The sequence below is a fragment of the Pituophis catenifer genome, unplaced genomic scaffold, assembly GCF_029215685.1.
Source record: "Pituophis catenifer annectens isolate HBS135680 unplaced genomic scaffold, rPitCat1.0.hap2 SCAF_3, whole genome shotgun sequence".
In the NCBI taxonomy this organism is placed as follows: domain Eukaryota; kingdom Metazoa; phylum Chordata; class Lepidosauria; order Squamata; family Colubridae; genus Pituophis; species Pituophis catenifer.
In genome coordinates, this window is record NW_027256883.1 from 112,352,258 (window position 1) to 112,379,556 (window position 27,299).

Consider the following 27,299-nt stretch of genomic DNA (forward strand, 5'->3'; position numbering starts at 1 on the left):
AGTAAAACTGGTGGGAGGCTCTGCCCACTGACCCCAACGTCATCAGGAAGCTTCTGTGCATGCGCAGAAGCGCACGGCCCGGTTGTGGACCGGTAGTAAAAGTAAGTAAAACCCACCCCTGAGTTATGCCTAATATTCAGGAACAAAAGAAATGGTTGCTTCTCCCATGTTGGAAAACACAAAAGTTAGTACATTTCAATCTGTCTCCAGTCCTAGGAAATGCCCTGGCTTGGAAGAAAGCAGAAATAAAGAAGCATTTATCTTTTCTAATACAACAATGGAGACCTTCACTGGAATTTGGACAACCTTCCCTGATTTATCATGCTTCATGATTTCTTTTTTACTAGAGTCCTTTTTCTAAACTTATTTCACATTTAGGAAGTTCCATCTGCATAGAGGATGTACAGTTAGAAGGGCAGCATTTTTTATTTGTGAAGTTTCTTTCTAAAAGGTCAATGCTTCCTTCTAACAACGAATGCTATATTTTACATATCATTAAGTTTTGTTGGCTTTTAATATCCCCCCTATTGGAATATTAAGCACTTTTAAATTGAGAGTCTAAAGTGCTAAAACATTCTTTGTACCCCAATGGAATGTTGGAAAGAAATTACAATATATAAAGTTGCTCAGGACTCTTTAGTTTACTTGTGTGTCAAGAGGATAACTGAAAACTGAGTAGAAGAGGACCAGATTTTCTTTTTGGGGGAGAAAATCTGTTTGAAAACGGGGTGGTTAAAAAAAATTGTTTGAAAATGGGTTAGTTCTGATGTAATTGCAGCAGGTTTAGGATAACAAGTTTGTAACTGCTATAAAGAAGGGCAGAAGTCACTTCTTTGACAATATTTTTTTTTTCTTTAAGTGTTTTCTGCAGTTGTTTTTTCCGTTTTCTCTGTTATATTTCTGTATTTGTTTTCTAGTTCAATAAAAAAAACTCTTAAGATACACACAGATACACTTTAAAAATGGAGATCTGGCTGGAGATTGCAGAGAGAAGAAATTGCCTAATGCATTCTTAGTGTATAGGAGAGGTAGCTCAGCAAATGCTGGAAAAATTAGAATGCTCCATTTCAAGCCCCTCCACCTTCTTTCAAGATCATGTGACCCACAGACCTAAAATTAAGGTATTTATTTATGTATTAAATTTTTATGCCATGTTTATTTTTTATAAATAACTCAAGGCAACAAACATACCTAATAATCCTTTTTGTTCTTGTTTTCTCCACAAGCAAACCCTCTGAGGTGAATTGGATCAAGAGAGTGATTGGTTCAAGGACATCCAGCTGGTTTTTATGCCTAAAGCAGGACTAGAACTCACCATTTCCTGGTTTCTAGTGTTAAAAGAAATTTCAGAATCCATTACTTTTCTTCTTTCCCTATTTTGTTAAAAGTAATTAACTACAGATTAAATTATTTGACTTGAAGCAGATGTTTGTATAAAGCTTGATGAAAACAGCCAATTTTTCTTGTCAAGATATACATTCTTGGATGGTGAAAAACACTGACATGAAAGATTACTCAAGAACATTGCAACACAGAATTTTCCAGAGACTGATGTTGCTGATAAGATTGCATTTATTTGGGCCAGATTACTTAACCTAAAATGTAATAGTCATCAACATCTGATTAGATGGCATATAAACTAATACACCCTAATTGTACATTTAACATAATGTTTAGCATTTGCAACTTTGCCACAAGCTAAATAAAAGCATTTCACTGCCTTAGCCCTCTCTTCACCATTCTGGTGTCCTCCAGTTACATTAAACTACATTACCCCATCCAGCTCAGATGAAAGAGTTGTAATCCAACCACCTGTTGTGGCTGATAAGAATTGTCACCTTGAGCTATCCATATTTTAGCCCAACACTTTGTACAAAATAGGCTGAAGCTGAATGACATGTGGACCCAATAAAACTCTGGCCAGAGTTAAGTCAATGCCATAGGCTGTGTTCACATAGTCATACTGAAGTAACTAATCATGTTTACCCTTAGAGGCTGAATGAATTTGATCAGCGTTAACTTGTGTTTCAACCATAAGTATCCAAACACCAAGCTCACTTTTCCTGGTCTTGTTAGAAAAGCGGGATTGAATGGGAAGCCTTTGGGGAATTCCAGAACCGTAAACTATTTTGGAAAGGCTGGGTGCACCTTTGACGTCAGACCTCAAGCTGACTCAAGAGCATCTTATTTGACAACTCTGAATATGTAAGCGAGTCCTGGGAGCAAAACTCCGTGGGTGATAAAGAGAAGAATGATATAATGCCCAAGTGGCTTAGCCACGTCGATTAAAGGAAAACTACAAATTGTGAGTCACCAGAATATATATATCCTAATACTAATTCATTCGTTTCACTCAGGATACATTTGGATAGGAGTTCAGGGAGGCAATTGCCTCTGGGCCTGTGCGCTGAAAGAGCTTCCTTTTCCGCCAGACTATTCCCCAAAAGAGGGGGGCCCGACAGCAACTAAGACGTCCACCCGCTCCCTTGGCAGGTAGTAGTTTGCCCGCCTCCTCGAGCTGAGGAACACCCGGACCCGGATTCGGGAGCTTGGCGCAACCAGACCGCTTCTGCGGCTCACAGCCAATGGGCAGCGGCGACACTCGTCCTTTTCTTGAGTGGGTTTCTCCGCCCCCTCGGTGACGAAGGCAGCGGAGTAGAAAAACGCACGGCGGACGCCTGTTTTTCTCCATCGTGGTGAAAGGCGCAAAGCTGGAGACGAAGCGCAGTGGAGAGAGGTAGCTAGTGGTTCACAAGGTAAGGAATGGGGGAGGCTGAGGTGGCTGAACTCCCCTCTCCTTATCCCGCCAAGGTAGTGCGGAGCAGGGGCGAAGGGGACAGGAAGCGAAGGGAGCTGGGCCGCTTCCTCCCCTTGTGCTTAAGGGGGCTGAGACCTGTAGCATCCAACCCCGGGGAGCTTGCGCCTTTACCCGGTCTATTTCGGCTCCACGGGGGGATTCCTCTGTTAATTTCAACGGGATGTACTCTCAAGGAACGGCGTAGGGCAGGATGATAGCCTCAGCAGCCCCGAGTTTTCAGGTTGAGTTGGTTCTCTGATGTTCTCTTGCCCGTTTCCGATTTGTACACATGATTGGTGGAGGGTTGTGCAATCTTGACTCCCTCCATCAAGGATCCAGAATAGAAGGAGTGGGACTTCATGGGAGTCGTGGATGAAAAGAGAACAAGATGAAAGAAAAGTACCGTGTGGCTTCTTCCTTGATTTCAGAATTGTAGGGTGCATAGTGTACATTCAGTCACCTTCCTAGGAAGTGGGGGTGCTCTCTGGCTCTTCTGGATAGCCAGTCTGATCATCATTTTTAGACAGCCCATCTCTCTCTGCCATCTGGGGATGATGGAACTGGCCCATCATATCTTCATGGCATTAAATTGAAGAAAGCTAAAATTGCTCCTACCAGCAAGATCTAGTGTAGGTGTAGTGCATGGTAGTGCATGTACTGTAGTGAAGATGTAGTGCATGGGTGAGAAATCACTTGGCAATTTTGGTTTTTTCTAGCCAGATTGGGAAGATTAAGAAAATTGGTAAAGCACTTCTGTAATTAAAAGCTAACTGAATGACTTGGGCTAGTCACTCTCAGGTTGTCCTACCACATAGGATTGTTGGGGAGAAAATAGGAGTCAGGAGCATTATTTACACTGTCTTGTGCTTCTTATGATATTTAAAAGGCTTATAAATTTATTATGGCATAAATGTTGTTGAAATAGAATCTGTTTCTGCAAATTTCCAAACTGTTTTCCTCTGTTTTGTAGGTGGGAAAGATAAATGAATAGAGGTATCAAACGTTAGTATAAAACATAGTTTGTGAGAAAATGAAGTTCTGGCTCAGTTGCCCACTATGTATTCTGCATTTCACAGCTACTTGGTTTTCTATTTCATACAACAGTGGGACTGTTGAAGTGGATATGAGTGAAGAAAGTTTATACCATATTAAATCTGCTTTTTAAAGTACCATTTTATACTTTGTAGGGGGTTACTCTCCTGAAAACCAATAGAGACAAGGGTAACTAGAAGGTATGTTTTACTATTGTACCTCAAAAATAATTCAGCTACAATGGACTGAAAAGAGAAGTGTGGTTGGAGAGTATAGGAAATCCTTGCTGAGACAGTCTGCCTGTAAATGGGATGACTGGAGGAATTTGGGTGAACTGGCACTGCTGAAAAGAATTGGACCTAGGTCAAAATGCTTTCTCATTTCTTGGATCCATTTCTAGTGGAGAAGTGATGAGATTTGCTTTTGCTGAAGAGAATATTTTCTTAAACTGTTCCAATCTACTTTCCCTCCTTTTTTTTACTGCTATTAAAGAAATGGCCCTCCTGAACACTATTGATTTTTAACACTTCAATTTTAGGAGTTTGAAAACCGACTAATGACCTCCGGTAGTCTAAACTTAAATTCAACATTCTCATTTCCTTCTGCATTCTGATCATATGATCAGTGCCTTCTAGTGCACTTTGTCACACTTTCTTCTCTGTTGTTTGTCAAACATAGATACTTCCTGAATCTAGTTCTTTTGTGGTGAACGCAGTAGCTTTCTTCTCCTCTTTTTAGTTGCACAATATTTTATCTTTTATCATCATCTTCATCCAGTGATCTCAGCCTGATGCCTTTCAAATGTATTGGAGAATACAGCTGTCACTTCCCTTAATCAAGTTAAGGGGTTGCAGAAATTTGAGATTACTAAATCTGGAGGGGGTGCTACAGCTAAAGATTGGTTGGGTCACAGCAGATTAGCATTTGTATGCAAACAGAAGATGTTTCATCTTGCATAAATACTTTAAAAAATAGAATAGCAAGAATAGTTTTGAAAATTTTAATATATTTTTAGGTTTAAAAATTATTTGCTTTGAATAAAAGTTAAAATTGAGCATTGCATATTTAAACTGCAACAAATGAGTTAAGAAACATTTGAACTATATTTAGTATAGTATAAATTATATACTTAGATTAATTCATTGATTAAAACATTTTAAACTGAATGCATCTTGTACAAGTATAGCTAAGACTGAATGGAACAGAACATAAGACTGAATGAATTTAATTTATATTTCATCTAATAGCAATTCTTATTTGCAGTGATAAAAATAGTGATAACAAGTGACTTACCTAGTGAAGCATGGATACTCTGAAAATATTGTATATATTCAATATATTAAATGACCTTTAATACATTAGACTTATAGTAGAGCATACTGCATTTCAAAAATGATGCATTAGTTCTGCATAAATTCTATAAGTGCTATGAATGTTTTCATTTTTATTCCAGTGAGAATCCTACCATTGTTTGATAAATGGTTTGTTGAATAAGATGCAATTACTGTAGTTGTATCCAGGAAGGCCAAAATCTAATACTGCAAACTACATTTGACATGTGAACCACACATACCTATGTTGTTTTAAAGACAAAAGGTTCAAATAGGCCCAGTGTATTGATGGGCAAAGTTCCTCTTCTTTGGAGAGGTCTAGAAGAAAAGCGTTCAAAACATCCCCAGGTGCCATTTTCTGAATCTTAAGTTCATATTATCTCCAGCTACCAGCATTAGGATTAGGGTAAGGTTACTAGGGCTGCCACAAAGAAGAGGGAATCAAATTATTCTCCAAAGCACTGGAGGGTAGGACAAGAAACAATGGTTGGAAATTAATCAAAGAGAGTAGCAATCTGGAATTAAGGAGAAACTTCCTAACAGTGCGGACAATTAACCAGTGGAACAGCTTGCCTTCAGAAATCATGGGTGTTTCATCACTGGAGGTTTTTAAGACGAGAGTAGATAGTCACTTGTCAGAAATGGAATAGCTTCTCCTGCTTGAGCAAGGGACTGGACTAGAAGACCTCCAAGGTCCCTTCCAACTTCTCTTCTCTTCTCTTCTCTTCTCTTCTCTTCTCTTCTCTTCTCTTCTCTTCTCTTCTCTTCTCTGTAGGGCACAGGTAAAAGATATAGCTAAAAGTAACTTTGGATTTTGCACATAATGTATGCCATAAGAAGTTTATCACTTGGAATGCAATAGCTATAAATAATAATACAGGATAGAAGATAGAATAAATAATGGAAAAGACATGTTGAGATTCTGATTTGTTCACATTTGAACTAAGTTCTGGGACTTGGAAAACCAATTCAGAGGTTATTGTTAAAATGGCACAGTGAGTTATTGGAAGTAGAATTTTTCCCTGTTCTGGGTTTTAGTCCATGGAAGCCTCTTTTGTACTGTTACTGCAGGAACAGTTATAATTTATAGAAAGAAATGGTAACTTGGTGGATTAATAACAATTGTGTATTTGATTAAGGATAAAAACAGGTGGTTTTACTTAATATTATTCTTTAGGGACCCATAGAACAAGAATATTGTCAGAAATAAACATCCTGTAGCTTTTATTCCAAATAATTAATGCAAAAATAGTATTTTTGAAGGAGAGCATATTACTATTTCGAATCAAGGCCAGGCCATAGCTCTTTCTCTGACCACACTTCTTTCTTCCATCTCAGACAATGTTTCTAGAATCCATGAATAATGGAAACATTTGAACTTCCCTGAACTTTCTTTGTTTAGAAATATCAGGAGCTGCATGTATTTTACGCATCTGCACCCATCTGCACTCAGTTTTAGCAGAAGTTCCAGAGGTGAAGTTGTTCCTTTCTTACTCTGATCCGTTGATGGCACCTGGCTTGTCTTAAGTAGTCTTAGGTGGTGCCAGACTCCTAATTTTCCATTTCACTAGTTTCATCCCTCAGTGCCTTAGAATATAATAATAAAACTAACTGCTCAGTCATAGAAAGGTGATACATTTTGATATTAACTAATTATCCCTTCCTCTCCTCCCAGGGTCTTAGTTATTTGTAACCATGGTAGGAGAAGACAATATATCTCTAAGAAATCGCCGAGCTACATACGGCACTGCAGAAGAGAAAGATGACTTACCAAGCAGGCTGGAAGAGGACTGGCAATTCTCTAAATCAACCAATGGTAAGATTTCATGATCAACTGCATGACATACAGCTTGTTCTTGTTTAATGGTGTATTTCTATGAGTTATTAAATCTTCTGGTATTTGTAAGAGGCATTTCTTTTCTGTTTTTAAGTTTTACATGTATGTCAGCAGCTGTTGGCTCAATTACCTGTTTTTAACTGGGATGATGACCATTATTTTGATTTGCCAATTGTTATTTATTTATTTACTTACTTATAGGTTTATATGCTATCCAACTCAAAACATGAGAGTGAGCAGCCTACCCTCCCCCCCCAAAAAAAGAATATTAAACCAGCAATGCAAAACAAATACAGACAATCCACTGCTTCATTCTGAGAGATTATTCGTAGGTCCGTTTTGGTCAAGCATAAAAAATATGTGCAGCACAATTTTTGCCTTAAATGAAAGGCAGTACAGTAAGCTTTGGGTGGGCCCAGAAGGAGGGATGGGGCAGGGAGCAGGGAGCTGGCCTTCTCCCAACTTCCTTTCCCACCTTCTCCTGTCAACACCCAGGGTTCTACAGTTTATATGGGGTGAGAACTGTCCTGTACTTATTCATAAGAGCAACGGTGGCGCAGTGGTTAGAGTGCAGTTCGAATCTCACCAGGCTCAAGGTTGACTCAGCCTTATATCCTTCCGAGGTTGGTAAAATGAGGACCCAGATTGTTGGGGGCGATAGGCTGACTCTGTAAACCGCTTAGAGAGAGCTGCAAAGCACTGTGAAGTGGTATATAAGTCTATGTGCTATTGCTATAACTTCAGCTTAGAGGGTCTTTGACGTTGGAAGAGGATAGGAGGGGGTTGGTTTCTATGGCACCACCTATGTATGGGAGTGCAGTGGAAGCTGGTTCGTTCCTATCTTCTCCCGCTTTCCACATACAGACAGGTTTGTTTGTATTGGCAAAAGTTCACAACTCGAATGTTTGTCAGTAATGTCTGTATATCATTAAAACAAAATAAACAATAAAAGGCAAATGCAGTGCAATATATTATAATTCCTAAAAATGGGATCCTACTCGTTCCCAAAGGCTTAGGGGAAGAGTCAGGTCATAACTGCTTCCTAAAACCTGCAGGTTAGGTACAGCTATAAGTCATGGGGAAGATCATTCCAAAGGGCAAGAGCCACTACTGAGAAGGCACCTCTCCCTGTATCCTATAAGATGATGTTTCAAAGAAGGAATCTGGAATCTTCCTATCAGAGTGCATGGAACAAGGAAATATTTGTGAGACCAGATGGTTCTGGAAACATTCTAGTCCTTTGCCACATAAGCAGTGGTGAAATCCTCTGTGGTTTGCTACTGGTTCACTGCCAGTGCATGCGTGGTGTGCACCAAACACATGCTGTGCACGCACGTATGCACAGGACATGCCAAACACGCACTTCACACAGGAAAAGGATGCTTTCTAAGGTAAGCAGAACAGTGAGGGGGGGAACAGCTATGCCGCGCTATTGAGATTCGCTAGAAAGCAGGATTTCCTGCTTTCTAGCGAATATAAATCGCGCAGCACAGCTATCATCGGAAATACCAGTCCGGACCAACTGGTAGGTTCGCTGAACCGGTAGCTTTTATCACTACTGGTTTGCTTGAACCAGTGCGAACCGGTAGGATTTCACCACTGCATATAAGGCTTTATTGGTGATATTAATGATACTTGAATTGTATTTGGGAGTCTATTGGTACCAAATGCAGTTGTAATAGTAGCAATGCAGTTCTTAAAGTTGAGGTATCATGGGGATATAAGAATAAATGTTCTTAATCACCCATTCTGCTGGCATTCTGATCCAGTTACAGCTTCCAGATGGTCTTCAAGGGCAGCTCCATCTAGGCAGAAGGTGCTGAAGGCAGGAGTAAGTATGAGGAGAGTTCCAAGATCCAGGAGTAGGCCCAGTTGGCACAGCAAACAAAGTTGTGCAAAGGCTTCCCTGGCCACAGTTAACACAGGCTCTTCAAACAAGAGCTGTGAGTCCAGGAGGAACTCCAAATTGCATACTGAATGTGCATGAGGCGATTCAACCCTGCTCAAAGTCCAGGCTAATCTCTCTCCAGACCCATGGAACCAAAACCCAAAGCAGGATTGAGCCAAAACCTCTTGGTCATCCAAACCCCTGCCACCTCCAAACATTGGACAGAACCTTGACAGGATCATTTAAATGGCCATGGGCAGAGATGTACAATTGATAAATCTGCACCTGTGTAGGTGAATGGCTTTCCCTGGCAGTTTCATGTAGATATTAAAGAGGAGAAGGACCCCAGTAATGCAAGCACCTAAGAGTAAACCTCTTCTCTCCCCCAACACTGATTGCAACCATCCATAGACAAAGGGTAAGAACCACCACAAAGTTCCCTCCACTCCCATCCCCCAAAATGATCAAGGAGGTCCAGGATGGATGCACTGGCTCAATCCCAAATCTTCCTCCCAGAGGTCATCCACATCCTTTAGGAAAGCTGTTAAGACTAGATCTTCCCCCAGGCCATATAAATAGGAGTCCACTTATGATTGTTTAGATAATGCTTGGCGCCATATTGTATCTGTAATTTATTGTATTGCAGGTAGTCCTTGACTTATGACCACAATGGAGCCCAAAATTTCTGTTAAGTGAGACATTTGTTAAGTGAGTTTTCCCCCATTTTACAACCTTTCTTGCCACAGTTGACACTGTAAGGTTGTTAAGTGAATCTGGAATCTGGTTTGCTTGTCAGAAGATCACAAAATGTGATCACATGACCTTGGGACACAACAACTGTCATAAATATGAACCAGTTGCCAAGCATCTGAATTTTGATCACCTGACTATGGGGATGCTGCAAAGGTCGTAACTGAAAAACTGTCATAAGTCACTTTTTTTCAGTGCCATTGTAACTTTGAATGGTCACTCAATGAACTGTTGTAAATTGAGGACTAAGTGTATTTATTGCTGGTTTTTTTCCTTTTTAATGCGTACACCACAATGTCTGAATTAGTCAGCCTTATACACCTTCTAAATAAATAAAACATCCAGTACTGTATCTGACTGAAAGAGATACCAAATAATCTGTTTCCTTGAGGACCTTTTGGAGTTGTAACTTCTCAAAATGGAAGGTTGGAGAGTGGATGAAAATTATCCAGCTCCTTGGGATCCAGCAGTGGTTTCTTGAGAAGGAGGTATCTCTTTTATAGCCAGCCTACTCTTTCAAGCAAGCATTAACCACTGCATGAATCCATTCACACAACCTCTCCCAGTAATACAAGCCAGGTGATTTGCATGAGAAAAGAATATTTACACATTCTTAATTACTCCTATGTGATGTGATGAGCTGAGCCAAATTCAGTGGAGGCACTTCTTTGTAACTTTGGCAAAAGGGGACCTGTTCTTGGTTGTTGTGATTGTTTTTCAAAAAGCGCTTTTCTTTTTAATTGATGAAAAACAAACACACTCCAACTCAATTGTATTCAGTCTGGTTAGTTAAGGTTTAGGCTAATGTATTACTCAGAATCACATGCAAAGTCATGCTTGGCTATTTTCCAGAAATTTTTCCCTTGAACTTTTTTTACCCTCTAAACAACCTTGGACCGTAATCAAGTGAGTAATTTGCCTTGAGGGAAGTATATGAGAGGTCCTGGTTCTGTAGTCCGGGATTTGTAAGATATAAATCAGTCATTCTGTAACTGAGGCTACCTTTGGTCATTTTTCAGAATTGTATACATCAATGCCAGGTTGATTAATATCTCTGAGTAAGGGGAAAGGGATGCAAAGTTGTTTTTTTCTTCCCAGGTTTCTCTTTTTTTTCTTTTCTCTTCTGATTCTGCCTTCATTCATTTGCCATTACTGTCACAGAACAATATTTCTATGCAATTTTATCCTCTATTTTAGACAGCAGGCTCCCAAAGTAGTTTACCCCAACCATATAATTAAATATGAATATAATTATATAGCATTCAGTTAATTACAGCCCGCTAATTGGGTAAAAAGAAATGGGTAGAAGTACACCAAAAGACGATATGTGTTAACTGCGTAAATTTAGGTCATAAATGAGTTCTCCCATTCCCCTTTCCGAAAACCCCATTGAGTATTGGCCAGGGTACAATTTACAGGAAAGGTCTTTTTTTGACTGTATGAGTGCTACCACAGTGACAGTAACTTACCAAAGCACAAATGGCTTCAATAGGCAGTACAAAATAATATCTGCTTTGTTTGTCACATCAGCATAAAGCATATCTTGTCATTGCAAAGCAAGCTCAAGAAGGGTCATGAATTTCTATTGACCAGTAGCCCTGTAATTGTAGGCTTCAGTAGCTGCTGGCCTGTGTAGTCTGTTTTGTAATACATTTTGTGATTCTGAATATGTTTTTGTTTGGAACATTGTAATTTTTTAAAAAAAGGAAACTATCCTTTCTTGATTCCCCCCCCCCACTTTCCCAAGGAAATAGAGGTTGTGATTTCTGTTCCTTTTCTATGGCAGCGAACCCAGTACTCATTATTTCCAGTAAGGTTAACGGTACTAAGCAGTAGTCTCCACTCAACTGGTGTATAGCGCTGAATGGGTCTACCTTACATACCTATCTTCTTTTTAGAGCAAACAAACCTGTAATTTCAAATGAATTTTCAATTTGTGCTTACTCTCTTACTTCAGTGTTAGCACAGATGATTCAATATTAATGTTAATTTAATTTCAATATTAAATGTTCAAAATAATTTGTCCCAATCATTTGGTTACATTTATCTATGCTGATTTGGTGGGAACTACTAATATTAGGCTTCTTTGCAAAATCTGGTGTGTGGAAGGAAGCTCGGTAATCCAAAAATAGCTTCATGGACATAGAATTTTGCCTAATTTTTTTTCCTGCCAGTTTCTCCAAGCACCTAAGCACGGATAATTTCCAGATGCTTCTACCTGGGATTCTTTGAAGGGGAACAATGACTCTTTATCATATTTAATTGTTCAGACATAATTAAGTTTAAAGTTCTAGAAGAATTTCATACTATCAGCACAAGGCTGACTGTCATAAATCGTTTTCTTTCTTGCCAACAACAAGGACTCAGCAAGGATAATCTGCGATGGAGCAAGTCCTTAACCCTTCACTGATGATTCGTCTCTAAATTTTCCTCAGTTGCACCCCTTTACTTTTTAATATAGCAAATACTGCTCTGGCATCCCTGACCCACAACTTTTCTCAGCTGCTACTTTTTGTTTTAGATCAAATTAGAAACAGTTGTTTTCTCTCACTCCTTTGTAACAGAAGAATTCACAGGCATGGATGTTTCTCAGTTACCAAAATGAGTTTAGATAACAATAACATCCTTTTGATAGTAATCCAGCATATCTGGAGAGTATCAGAATGGTGTAGCCTAATGCATATTTCTTTCCTATGGTAATTCCAGTCAAAAATGTTTGTGCAAATTAGAGAAGTCTCTAGGTTGCATTAGAAGCTAGTTGTTCTCATCCAGACATTCATTTGGTCAAATGTCATGAGTGAAGTCATCTTTTTAACTACTGGTACCTTTAAAATTGGGTGATAGTTATGTGTGTATGAGAGGAAGTATAAGCAAAAACAAACTGGTATAGGAAAAAGTAATAATTAGACTGAACAAATTACCATATTTTTCAGAATATAAGACTCACCTTAGTTTTTGGGAAGGAAAATAAGAAAAAAGCTGATTGGTGGGTGGATCAGCCTCCCAAATACCCCCAATCAGCTATTCCCAGAGGTGAATTTTAGCAACAGGTTCCTTGGTTGTGAGCTCTGTGCCTTGCTTTTTTTTCTGCCTCTGAAAGCCTCCAAAACAGCTTCAGAAAAAAAGCCTTTTTTTCTGAAGCTTCTTTCAGAGGCTTTTATTCTGACGGACTATTTGTACTCTGTTCAATCTCCTTTCTTTGGTATTGGTGTGTAGATTAACCTCTTCTGATCTGTTGGTTATTGTGTCATTCTCCAGATTTGTTAGCATAGTTTGATTAGAACCTTTACTGATTCTTCTTTTGTTGCTTGCCATATTATTTTAGATAAAAGCCTTTCAGAGGCTTTTTTTCTGAAGCTTCTTTTACAGGCTTCTTTCAGCTTCTGAAATCTCCATTTGGGAGGCTGGGCGGGGCTACATTCGGAATATAAGACACCCCCCCAGATTTTCACCCTCTTTTTTGGGGGAAAAAGGTGCGTCTTATACTCCGAAAGATACGGTATGTTTTTTTCTTTTTGGTGAGACTGCCACCTTCACTAGAGTAGTAAAGTATCATAATAAATATTCCAGGCTCCAGTATTAATTTCCAAAGTAGCTAGGTATCTGCAAGGCAATTCACAATGAGCAAATTCTAACTGGGTTTGCCAGGATTTTTTGACAGCTAATCATGATTTATAAGTGAGAAATAGATAATACTTTTTTTGCTTCTTTTTTTTTTTGCTTTAATTTATATGCCGCCCTTCTTAGATACTTGGAAGTATCTAAGAATTTTGATGGAATAAAAGAGGAATGTCCTTAATTTGAGAACACATGGGAATGGAATCATCTTTGAATAAAGTACATAATGAAGTTTGCATTCCCTCCTTTCACATCTATAGCTAAAAGAATTTCATCATTGTTCAAATGGGTTTTGCTGATCACAATAAGCACTGGTTCCTATAGAATTAAAGCTTAAGCAGTAGTCACATTGTAAGTATGAGTGAGAAATACTTGTATATGTGCCATTAATAGAAAGGTAGAAGTGATTGCCTGATCATACTTGTAATACAGCATGGCCTAGATCAGGGGTCTGCAACCTTAAACATTCAAAGAGCCATATGGACCCATTTCCCACAGAAAAGAAAACTCCAGGAGCCACAGAACCCTTCCCATGCCTGATTATTTCTTGAGCGGACACGAAACTAGCATATGTAGTTGAATTAAACGTTCTGTTTTCTTCTGAACTTTTCTTGGATTTATCCATTTATCCTACCGGGGGTTGAAAAGCTCAAAAAATTGCATGTCGGCGGGTGTTGCACATTGGCAGTTGTGACACATATTTTGAGTGACAGGGAGCCGCAGCAGAGGGGTGAAAGAGCCACATGCGGCTCCAGAGCCACAGGTTGCTGACCCCTGGCCTAGATTCATGATGTATGCATCAAGGCATACTCCTGCTTTGAATAAAGAGAATTATGACTTGGAGTCACTGTGAATAATTTTAGCTTATATAGCTTTGTAGAAAGTTTTTGACAGAGGCTCATATTCATTTAATGCAATTGCTTAAAAACAATAATTTGGCCTTCCATTTCAGTCCCTAACTTTTCTGTCACCACTGAATGGTAGGAATGAATCCTGTCACCTCCTGGGCTCTACAGCATGGAGAGGAAAGAGAGGATTCTCTCTGTGACTCTTTCTTCTTGTTTCAGTAGAAAAGATGCTCACTTATGGGTTGTTCTCCCAAGATTCCAGTTCACTAGAAAGGATTGGCTTCTGTGTGTTCAGTTTCAGTAGAGAAGATGTGCTGTTCCTTATTTGTCTCAGTCAATGTTGGTGTTCTGCTTTCCTGCTCTTCCTATGACCCATCCTATTTCACAGATGCGGAACCAAGGCAGGGAGAAACTATTTCATTGCTGAGATTGAATTTGAATCCAGGCTCTTGTGTTCCTCTGTATAAAATATTTTTCTTCTTCAGCTCTTTGCTTCATGTTATCTGTACTAAATCTTGCAACCTCATAAAATTTGCTTCAAGAGTACTCCTACCAAAAAGCATATTTCAGGCATTTTAAACAAAGGCCTTGTTACCAGAGGTCAATGCTCAAATAGACAGAGATTCATTAATCATATGGGAGGAAGGTCACATGTTTCTTGTAAGTGATGACTTCAGCAAAAGACTGTGTGTTCTAAAGTTTCCGGCTTAGTGATTCATTTATGGTGGACCTTGAACAATTAGGCAGGCCATGTCCCTGTCTCTTACATTTTTTTCCTCCTAACACTGTCACTTTAACACAGTTACTTTGCAGTATTTCCTATCTACTGATACTAAACAAGCTCTCATAAATCTGTGCAAACATGATAAGCACTGATACATTATCATAACACATCTTTTCCTACCTCTCTCTCCTTCCCTATGCAGAGAGAAAGAATGAGGGAAAGAGTATGTGGAGTGAATAGTTTCCAGAGTAATTTTCTTCCCTTTCAATTTCAACTACAATATCGTAAATAAAGTAATGGATGCATATATTTTCCTCTTATATCTATTATATTATTTGGATATATAATAACATTCTAGATAATTTTAGTGTCCCATTAACAATCAACAGTTACAAAGATTATATAGGGCTAAGTAATATAAGATTTGAGGCTGATTTCCTATCCTAGTTAATAGGAAGTCGAACTGTTCTCAGAGCTGTTAAATGTGTTTCATGTATTCTCTAAGTTTTGTCTGGAACTTTATCTTCTGACAGTCTGTAGAGATTCTCAATCATCCAGGTCATGGTTTTCCCAAAGGTGCTTTTTCAGGAGGCAACTGGACTTTCTTGTTTTTTCTTTGAAGATGTTTTGCTTCTCATCCAAGAAGCTTCTTCAGTTCACTTTTCATCCAAGAAGTCCACTATCCTGTCAGAACTGAAGAAGTTCTTGGATGAAAAGCGAAACATCTTCGAAGAAAAAAACAAAGTCCAGTTGCCTCCTGAAAAAGCACCTTTAGGATATATCTGCTGTACAGGGTGGATAAAAATCAATGATTTTTTTTAAAAAAATAAAAAATCAGATTTTTTTGATTTAAATCGGATTTTTTTTTATTTTTATCAAATTTATTTTAATAAAAAACTTTTGGGATAAAAATCTATCGTAAGATAGTTTTCTATTTAAGATACATAAATAATTTAGTTTATTCAACATGAAATGGAGCTTAGTTATGTAGCATGAGGCTGTATATTCTGCAACACTGGGACTGAGTCAACAGTAGGTCAAAGGAGTAGCAGAGATGACAGTTGCTCTTTAAAAATTATGATTTAAATTGAGTTGATTTAAATCAAGCCTTTTTACTAGTGATTTAAATCATGATTTAAATTGTGATTTAAATCAACTCAATTTAAATCAAATCCACCCTGTCTGCTGACTTAAAAATAAACATGGATGCTGGCAGGTCAAAATGTTTGCTAAGAGTCTTATTCCTGAAATCTGTAAAAATTACATTAATAATGGCATGCTATTCTATTCTATTCTATTCTATTCTATTCTATTCTATTCTATTCTATTCTATTCTATTCTATTCTATTCTATTCTATTCTATTCTATTCTATTCCTTTGTAGTGGATATAAAATAGGACCTATTCAGGCTTTATTAATCTTGAACAGTTTTACATGGGATGCTGAAAGTTCATCCCATGTAGAAATTGTACTAAGTTATGTATTATCAGGAGTCATTCAGTCTTAAATATTCTCCTGTTGGAAGAAATATCCTTCTGGATTCAATTTCAAGTGGGGAAAAAGAGACTGGAAACATGGAGACTGCTTGGAAAGATGGTTTAATGGTGGACAGGAATCACATGGCTTAAGTTCCTGAACAGAAAAAGTGATCACATGTTTCAAGATGTTGGGTGAAGAACCAAGAAAAAGGCCAAGATGCTGAGAGTGCCTAAGTTTATACCCTCTGTTGGGCCCCATCTTAGTGTTTCCTATTCCTGTATAAGAAATGTATCCTGATTGGTTGTCAAACTCCCAGGGGGCAGAGGTCTTAGCTAACTTTGTAGGTTGTCTCAGCTAACTTTGTAGGTTGTCCCTCAAGCTTGCTTGAGCCTTGCCATGTGGTGAGTTTCTGTTGCTGGTAAGTTTCTGTTGCTAGATGGGTCCTATTGTGTTGAGGATGATGGTCCATTGACAAAGGTGAGGGAATGAGATTCTGCCTCTAGCCCATTGACAAAGGTGGGGGAAGGCAGGAAGCTGCAGGAGCTGCTTTGTCTTTAAAACATGTTTCTCCATTTCTCATCCAGGGAAATACAATATTCTGCCTTTTTAATATTTCCTAAAATAATTCATTCTTCTAGGAAAGGGGTGGGTCCTAACTTCCTACACTCCTAAATATGGGCATATACTTGCACATGTTGTGTATTTTATGAGATTGTAAAATGAATGGAATAAACTGTCACATGAGCAAAAATATACTTTCACAATAGGATACTCAATTTCCCATTGCAGCTTCTCCACTTCCATAGATTTGTTTAATTAATTCTATACAGTCATACACATATAAACACACAGTCTCTCTTTCCCATAGCTAAAATAAAAACAGTTTCGAGTTTATAAAGTGTTTTCCTCATCCAATGTTTGTTCATTTCTGCATTTTTGTGGAAATATAGTGTATATGCTATGTGTCCTTAAGAGAACCACTATCACTGAGGTACAAGTGGGGAGAGATAGTAAGAGCTCTCTGTAACTGTTATGTGTTAAGGTGTCTCTCCTCAGTTATAATTGTGCTGACTAGTTTAGATTGCCAATTTAATGAATGGATTGGTGGTCCACCCAGGTCATCTTAGCTGTATATATTATGCAGATATGAGGGAAGAGTCCTAAAGCTAAAGCAGTTAAATATCTTGCTAAACAAGGATAGAATATATTGTGTAGTATTATGTTGGTGGGAATATAATAGCATTGTTGTTGTTGTTAGTTGCAAAATCGTGTACGACCCATCGCGACCCCATGGACAACGTTCCTCCAGGCCTCCCTGTCTTCTACCATCCTCTGGAGTCCATTTAAACTCACGCCTACTGCTTCAGTGACTCCATCCAGCCACCTCATTCTTTGTTGTCCCTTTCTTCTTTTGCCCTCAATCTTTCTCAGCATTAGACTCTTCTCCAGTGAGTCTATAATATAATAATAGCATTAACGTGGCCTAATTTGTAGTCATTAATTGTATTACAGCAGAGATTTACATCATCTGTACCCTTTTCAGGATTGGTGTAACATAGAGACCTTGGAAAATATGAAAGAGTACCATTTCCAAGATTTGATATTCTGTCACTTGTTTGTTGCCTAACATTCAAGGTCATGTGAATAAATCCCAAGAATAGTTAGAAGCTAACTATTGAATGAGAACTACAGTCTTCCTATACAGAAGCACAATTAGTTAAGCAAGTGGCTTAGAAGTATTTATGTATTACATACTGACTTTGTTGGGAATTATTGTGCCTTGAGAGTGTTAATATGACTTGGCTTTGAACTCTTACACAAACTCTGGAAAAGTAATATCAATTGTACTTAACATTTAATTCTGCAAGTGAAATATAAAAGATAAACATAACTATCTTATATTTAACCCATTCACCTGCCTTGTTCACGATACAAACCTCAGGTGTGTTTATTTGGAAACCAAAATATTCCATTTCCTTGGCTGTTTTATAAGAATGGGATCTGGAACTATTTTAACACAACTAAAAAAATGGAATAGCCAGATTAATGGCTTTTTAAAATTTATTTATTTATTTATTTATTTATTTATTTATTTTATTTCTATACCACCCTTCTCCCGAAGGACTCAGAGCGGTGTACAGCCTAATTAAAAACACAAAGACAAACAAAATTTAAAAATAATTAAAATTATTAAATAATAGGCCCAATTTATAAAACCCCAAATTTAAAATCCCATTTAAAACCAATTAAAATCTTTACATTGATAGCCCAGCCTGGCGGAACAACATGGTTTTGAGGGCACAGCGAAATACACGGAGATCAGAGATTTTACGAATTTCTGGGGGCAGTTCATTCCAAAGGGCATAAGGGATAATAAGGGATGTTCAGAAAAAATGTTTCAATTGCAATTTCATTCTTGCTGAAGAATGTTCTAATAGCATGCTTATGTCCAGCAGTATGGTGGGCTTTTGGGAGTGGGAGAAATACATTTTATACAGTTTTTGCAATAGCATGTTTTATTTGAGCAGTAATTGAAAATTGGGTCCTATTTTTTTAAAAGCCATTTTATGCATATTCTAGCTTGACATTGAAATTCATGAGAAAATGACCTCTTGGGCATTGTTCTTATTGACATTGTAAGGTCCCAGAAGTTTCCCCAAGCCACTGAGATGCCAAAGAGAGTGAGACTCCAGACGAGGCTTGCAAAAAATAACAGCTTTTTATTACAATAAAAATAAGCTAGGCTTAGTTCCTAACAACTAATTTCTGACAGTATACAATTAATATAAGCAGAAGCCAATAATAAAGCTTAATTCCTAACAAATGATTTCTAGCAGTATATCATATCAGAAGCAAACAGCAAATATTGGTTTAATCAGTAACAATTATAGAGTAGCATAAGAAATTCATAACAAAAGCAAATAGCCAATATTAGTTTGATTCATAAAAGCAAATAGCCAATATTAGTTTGTTCACTACACTCCTTCAACATAATATACAAAATGTGGGCCGTAATATAAATTTAGAGGAATGAGAAAAATTATGGAGCAAAAACTGTAAATTAACATTATCGACCGCATATAAAGAAAATCAGTACAAAATGTTTTATAGGTGGCATTTAACACAGGCGAGATTGGCTAAAATGTATGCAAATGTGAAACTGGATTGCTGGAAGTGTAAATATAAGGACGGAACATTTTATCATATGTGATGGCAATGCCCCAAACAAAGAAATATTGGGAACAAATAAGGAGATGGTTACAGAAGATAACAGGAGAACTTAAACCTGAATTATTTTTATTAGGAATAATTAATCAAAGGATAAAAACAACTCCAACATATCATTTTACATATGGTAACAGCAGCACGAATTGTTTATGCCCAATGTTGGAAACTTGAAAATATACCAGCCAATGAGAGGATTATTCATAAGATATTAGAATGTGCCAAGATGTATAAGCTCATGTTAGAAATAAAAGGCAAGGAAGAAACAGAATTTTATGAGGTTTGGGATAATTGGTATAAGTGGTTAGAACAGAGAAACAAAAATGTATAGAAATAAATGTAGATAACTGTAAGAGACACATGACACAGTACTGTTAAAAATGCTTATTGTTATGTAAATTGAAAAAATGGAAATTAAAAATTAAAAAAACATAATATAAATATATTTTATCTGTACTACCTGAACCTGTAAAAGTGAGATCTATATGTTTAAATAAAAACAGCTAATTCCTGCCATATAGAAAACCAGTATGTCAGGGAGAAAATTAGGCTAAAATTCTGCTTTTTGATATATATGTTTTTTTTCTTTCTTTTTATTAAATATCCTGAGTAGTTCTTCAAAATTTTCTGTGCCAATTACCTTCAGTTCTTGAGCTTACAAATAGCTATTTTTCTATAATGTGTAAGAACTCCTTTGAGGCAGGGAACATTTTGACTTTGGAAGAGTTATTTTTCTGATAAGATAACAAAAGAATAAATTTGCCATGCTTATACAGGTGAGTGCATAATGTGGAGGGGGGCCATTAATTTCCTATATGGATTTTAACATAGTATACTTTTAGATATATTTTTTTCCGCATGGATGTTATATTTATGTTTTCAAGATATGTAGTGAAGTACGGTTACAGTTTGGAGACGACAAAGCATGGTTTGTTTTTCCTTAGGTCGAATTGATGTTGATCATGCAATAACAAGAAAGATGCGACTCTTAGCAGAAGCAGAGGTAAATAAATGTCATCAACAAGCTTTTTGGAGTTATATATTGCTCTGCCTACCTGTTTACAAACAAGTTAGCCTGTTGTCAGATTCCCCAGTCTCATGTTTTAAGATCTATTAACCGCAATTCTCAGAATTTCCATTGACCATGTTACATCGAAATTGTGAGGATCTGAGGGAATTATATTGCTACTAGAGACTGTTGTACAGGTAGACTTTAGCTTACAATCACAATTGAACCCAAAATTTACGTTGATAAGTAAGACATTTGTTAAGTGTGTTTTGCCCCATTTTACAACTTTTCTTGCTATAGTTGCAGCTGTTAAGTTAGTAACCCCATCATTAAGAGAACTTGGCTCCCCTATTGTCTTTCCTTGTCAGAAGGCCGCAAAAGCTGATCACATGACTCTGGGATACTACAACCATCATAAATATGAAGCAGTTGCCAAATGTCTGAATTTTGATCACATGGCCATGGGGATGCTGCAATAGTCTTAAGTGTGAAAAACCATCATAAATCACTTTTTCCAATGCCATTGTAACTTTAAACAGTCAGTAAACAAATTGTTGTTAAGTCAAGGACAACCTGTATTAGAAATGGCCACTTTTTAAATTGAAATTTAATTTGGCAATTTGACTTTTAGATCTGTAAAAAAAGTAGCTCATGTTCTTATTGTTTTATGTGGAGAGTTAGACAGCAGCAGTTGATCAAACAAACAAACAAAAAAAAAAAACCCTGCCTTTTGTGAACTTGCTGAACTTGAAAGTTGAAATTCCTGGTTTGTTTGTTTTTGGCAAGTCATAAGCCAAAGTTAAATATTAACCATTTCTCCTTTTGTTTTAGAATAAAGGGGCTGGCTGTTGTTTTTTTTCTTCTGTTACAAAGCAATACTGCATCAAAACAAAATTGGGGTTATAATTCTATAAATGCAGAAACATTCTAAATGAAAGATTTTGATTGCTTTAGATCTTCTTAAATTCGAAGAGTTAAAAGATTAAAAGTCACAATAGTATAGATACCTGACTCCTAAATAACAGACTTAATTTATAAATTTTTGTATGCATGTGTGAAATATGGAAGTATGGAAGAGAACTAATTATATACTAATGCTAATTATAATCTAGAAGATCTCTCAGCTAATAGTTTTCACTTATTTGAGAAAAGTTTTCTCAAGAGCTCCTTCTGAATGTTTTGTCTCACAGTTACAGTTATGTAGCATGGCTAGGAAAGATCCCTTATTGAGAATGTTTGAGCAAGCAGTTGTTTGGGTGAGATGTTGCTTTAAGTGATTGTAATTTTTTTATTCTATTCTTTCTCTCAAATTTTATCAGCAGTTGAAGCCAGCATTCATGAAGGGTGTGGAGAAGCATTTTACTGAAGTTGTCAATAGTTTGGTTGCAAATTCTGTGCTGCTGGAATCTTCCCCAGCTGCTTTTCCAGAGAAAGACAGTCTCAAACTCAAGTATGTTGGCTCTTCATTCAGTAGACTTGATTTCTTACTTGATTTCTTTACTTTCATCTTTTTTTAATAGTGCCTGTTCCTTTCTTCACAGGGGAACAAGAGCACCTCCAGAACATGGGAAAATTTTTATTCCCAGAAAGTCTGTCTTGGAGTGAGTATCTTTAATGAGTTTGTATATTACAGTAGAACTGATGCTAAAGTTACTATTGCTTCAGTCCACTTTTGAAATGCAATTAAAACATTCCAGTTTCTGTGTATGAGGGGATAATAAAGTCACTTGTATCATTTTTATCATCTTTTACATCATTTTTTTCATACCCTTCTTGGCTGAAGCTGGGCATTTGGTTATCTATGGTGTGTCTAGAATTCCAGTCAGAGATGAGAGCAGCTTATATTCACCGCTTTTCCCTTTTCTCTTTAAAGGTGGTCTGCTGTCTAGACCAGTATTTCTCAACCTTGGCAACTTTAAGAGGGGTGGATTTCAACTCCCAGAATCCCCTAGCAAATGTTACTGCGTGGGGGATTCTGGGAGTTGAAGTCCATCCCTCTTAAAGTTGTAAAGGTTGAGAAACATTGGTCTAGACGTATGTATCACTCTGAAGTGATTCCTAGTAGATGGCTAGATGCTCTGATAAGATTTACACCAACTAAATAAAGGATTCACAATTAGGGAGGAAATGTGTTAGCTAGACTCAAGAACGTATTTTCTATAGGTCAGATTCTTTTAGTCCACTATTGTCACCTCTTGATAGGTAGCAGTTGTTTAGAGTCTTAGACAGAAGCTGTTCCTCTACTGACTATCTGATCCTTTAAGATGAAAATTAAATATCATTGATTAATGCTGCTTCCTGTTATATGTACAGGTAGACTTTGACATAAAGTTATTCGTTTAGTGACCATTCAAAGTTACGAAGGCAGTGAAAAACATGAGTTATGACCGTTTTTCACACTTATGACTGTAGCAGCATGGCTGTGGTCATGTGATCAAAATTTGGAAGCTTGGTGACTGACATGTATTTATGATAGTTCCAGTGCCCCAGGGATATGAAATCACTTTTTGCAACCTTCTGACAAGCAAAGTCAATGGGGAAGACAGATTCAATTTACTAACTTTATTACCTTAACAACTGCAGTGATTCACTTAACAGCTGTAGTAAGAAAGGTCATAAAATGAGTCAAAACTCACTTAATAACTGTCTTGCTTAGCACAGAAATATGGGGCTCAATTGTGGTCATAAATTGAGGATTACCTGTAACTCAAGCTTTATATACAAGCTACAAAAATAGTTAATATGATATAATATAATATATATTATATATATTATATAATAATATAATATAGTTAACATGAGATAGTCTTTTCTCCATTTTCTCACCTCTTTTCTTTCCAAATTAAACTGTGGATAAACTATGCTTTGATTATTTCTTACCTTAGCTCAGAGGCCAGATAAAACTATTTCAGGGTGTGAGGCTGAGAGATGTGCTCTAAGGTGCCAAATCTTGTATTCAATTAGAAGTAGTGCTGAAACATGCCATTTGGCTTTCATTTTAGAGAAAAAACAAAGGGCATTTGCTCAGCATGTTAATAGGAAAATGTTTCTATTCTTTCTGGTCTTGAGAGATAAACATTTCAGGGATATGTCCCTGCGGCATTCTCAAGATCTAGAAGAAATATAAAAGTTCTTGTTATTATTCTGAGAGACAACATTGATTTCACATCTTACTTCAGTTGAAGAACCAAAATATTGGAAAGACATGAAAATGGCTCCTTTAGAAATAGGTGTTTCATTCATTGGTTTCAATTTTGTTGAAACCTGGGCTTTTGAAATCTTACCCTCCATTTTCTTTAGGTATTTATAATAAGTTGGAGGAAAGAGGAAAATGCTCCTTAAAACTTTCTTGTGGCAATTTATAATGTATTTGTAATTACTCTTCAGTAATTAAACAAAAAACAAAAATGTTTGGTATTTTTTGTTGTCTTTATGTCATTTGGAGGAAATTACAGTAGGTTTAATTATTTTTATAAGTTCAGTTTATCAGTTTCCTGACAATAATTATGAATCATATTAAGTATGAAACAATATTAGTGTTTCATGCTTCTCTAATGCATCCATTTAAAAACCATTGTCTGAAGTACTTTAATGATTTCTAGATTCCGTATTTATCAAAGAAGGGGGGGAAAATGAGAAACTAGGAATAAACTTTACAGTCCAGCTCATTAGGATAGGAAATTCTAACCTGTTTCACAGGCTGAAGATTTATAGACAGGATAGATTATTCCCATGTTTCTTAGCCAGCACTGAGAAAGACATATCTAGAGGTTAGTAGGTTAGTGAACCCTGACTTAATTTGGTCTATGGAGCACAATCTACTTTGAAATGTGAGCAAAGTCTGGTAGGGAGTAGAATGGGTAGCACTCACTCACTTATTCATTCATTATTTGTGTGGCACTTATTCTCAAAGGTTCTGAGTGCTTAAAGATCATTATGAGGGAAGGGAACCAACTAGAAATCTTGAAGTTGCAATGATATTTTTAAAGATCATAATGACTAATGTTTTGTCCTTTTTTCTAGAAATTTCCTAATTTTATTTTATCCCATTGAACTTCTTTTCATAGTGAGTTATTTGAAGTGAATCATATCCGGACCATCTACCACATGTTTATTGCTCTCCTCGTTTTGTTCATCCTCAGCACACTTGTGGTGGACTACATTGATGAGGGGAGGTAAGAACATCTTGAAAATGTTAGCTGGAGGCAGGGTTGGTGCTGCATTTTGGCATTTGACACCTGGATCACTGGAACCTCTCTTGGAGGAGGGATGATTACCCACCCAATTCTTTTTTGTAGAGGAGGAAAGCTGCAGAGAACCCCATGATTATGTTTATAGAGATTGCTACAACAAAGGCACTTTGCCAAGGATGTGACCTTGCCAAGGTTTTGCAATCTGCAGTCCTTGAGTTCCTTGGGTACATTTGGATGATACTATGTTTGTTGTTTGATATTTTGTAGTAGCCTTTCTTAGTGTGGCATCTGCTAGATATGTTGCCTAGGACTAATAGAAATTGTAGGCCAACATATCTGGTCCACACTGAAGTAATAAAGACTGCTTGACATTATTATTATTATTATTATTATTATTATTATTATTATTATTATTATTTACACAAAAATGACAGTATACACAGCAAACGAGATAACCATGCTGGATTATTATTATTATAATTATTATCATTATTATTATTATTAAAAATAAATAATAATACATTATGTATCTTAATGTTTTTGCCTACTTATGGGTCTTGTATTTTTTTAAATAATCCAATGTAAAATTATTTTGTCAGTCTTGATTTAGTAGCTCTTAATTCCTCTTCTCTCCCCCCCCCATTACACCCCAAATATTATATTTTTACCTGGTGAATGAAGTTCCATTAACCTTTTTGTTTTCTTTGATTTTTTTGAAGGCTTGTGCTAGAATTTGATTTCCTCGTTTACTCTTTTGGCAAAATTTCTATCGTCATTCCAACTTGGCTTTGCATGTTCTTCTCCACGTTACTTGTGCCCTATGCCCTCTTTGCCCAGTGGGCCCAGGGGTTCCATAGCTCCTCCCACAAGATCATCCGTTCCACTTTATTTGGGGCACTATTTGTGATTTTCCAAACAGTTTGTCTTGGATTTGGACCAACGTACATTGTATTGCTTTATGATCTAGCGCCAGCCTCTCGTTTTATAATTATACTTGAACAGGTGAGTTTCATTATTTGCAAAGTGGATGTAAGGAACTGGAATTGTAGGTTTTTAAATCTTAATAAGGCATAAATCTTTTTTTCCCCCAGAAATATTTAGGTTATTTAAGGAAAACAAGTATAAATTCTCCTTTTGTATGTGGGCAGAATGCTGTTTTTCATCCATTTCAAAATAAAAATAGAAAGATATCAATCAAAATAGCTTATTTTTAACCAGGGGTTATTGGGAAAAATCTAGCATTTAGCAGAAAATCTCAGTGTTCATCTCCAAAAATATCATATGACAAATATGTGAAGTCTAAAAGGAATAGCTACAAAATTTTAACTCTGGAAGATGTCAATATGTCAACCATAAAAGTAAGATGATACCTTACTCATATGGTTAAAACCAATGAGTTAATGGAGAAAATAAAAAAAAAGGTAAGTATTACTAAAATATTGATTTCTATAGTTGGAGGGATAAAAGTAACATTTTTATGGAAACGACAGTCCACTAGATTATATTTATCACTTTAAAAAACTAAAAAAAGCAAAAAAGACAAAACATAATAGATATATAATGCAAATACATAGAAAAACTATGCATAAAAAGCCAACAATTTGTGTTAATTTTCCAATTTGGAAATTGGACCAATATAGAACACCTTTGTTTGGATGGGCAGTGTATAAGACGCACTTCCCCCTCCCCAAAAGTGGGTGGAAATGTCTGTGCGTGTTATACAGCAAATGTTGCCAAAGCTCCGCCCACCCACCAGCCCCCACCCTTCGGCCTCCCAGCAATTTGCCTCCTTGCAGCAAACAGCAAACAACCTGGTCAGCTTCAGCACAGCCTGATTTAGCACAAGCAGCTGATTGGCAGTTGGATCTGCCTCCTGGAATACCACCTATCAGCTGTTCCAGGCTGCGGGGATTGCCACTGCTGGCTCTCTGCCTCCGCACGCCCCATTTTTGGCCTGTTCTAGGCGGCGGAGGCAATCCCAGCTGCCTGGAACGGACCAAAAATGGGGCATGCGGAGACTGAAAATGGGACGCATGGAGGCCAAAAACGGGGCGCATGGAGGCCAAAAATGGGGCACATGAAGGCGGCAATGGGTGGCAATGGCGGTGATGGTCGGTGGAGATCCCCACAGCCTGGAACAGCTGATAGACGGTATTCCGGGAGACAGATCCAACCACCCATCAGCTGCTCGTACTAAATCAGGCTGTGCTGAAGCTGACCAGGCTGTTTGAAAGGCTGTTTGAAGCATAAGCCTTTCAACTATCTGGCTGAAACAGGATTAATGTCCTCTAAAACAGGGGTCACCAACCTTTTGGACCTCAGGGACCACTAAATTCATAATTTTAAATCCTGTGGACCACTAATATGATCTGCCTAATGACCGGCTGGGTGGGCATGGCTAGGTGGTCATGTGACTGGGTGGGTGTGGCTAACTTGATGTCACTCACATTGATGGGTGTCTCGACAGCCTCTACTCGCCCCTCCCCTCCCAGCCACTCCTCACCTGCCTGCCCAGGCTCCTTAAGGCCCCATCAGGAAGCAGTTGTTGGAGCTAAGCAGCCAGCATGA

The 27,299-nt window shown here is 37.4% G+C and overlaps 1 protein-coding gene across 1 annotated transcript in view; it reads left to right on the top strand.

The window, feature by feature from the left end:
- Positions 1-2,680: 2,680 nt before the first annotated feature.
- Positions 2,681-27,299, top strand: part of SOAT1 (sterol O-acyltransferase 1) — a 37,526-nt gene continuing 12,907 nt past the window's right edge. The window contains exons 1-7 of the mRNA XM_070939252.1: positions 2,681-2,756; positions 6,836-6,976; positions 20,474-20,532; positions 21,858-21,988; positions 22,080-22,139; positions 24,606-24,713; positions 25,451-25,733. Of these exons, the coding sequence (XP_070795353.1) occupies positions 6,856-6,976; positions 20,474-20,532; positions 21,858-21,988; positions 22,080-22,139; positions 24,606-24,713; positions 25,451-25,733 (762 nt within the window). The 5' untranslated portion in view covers positions 2,681-2,756; positions 6,836-6,855. The remainder of the gene's footprint in view (positions 2,757-6,835; positions 6,977-20,473; positions 20,533-21,857; positions 21,989-22,079; positions 22,140-24,605; positions 24,714-25,450; positions 25,734-27,299) is intronic.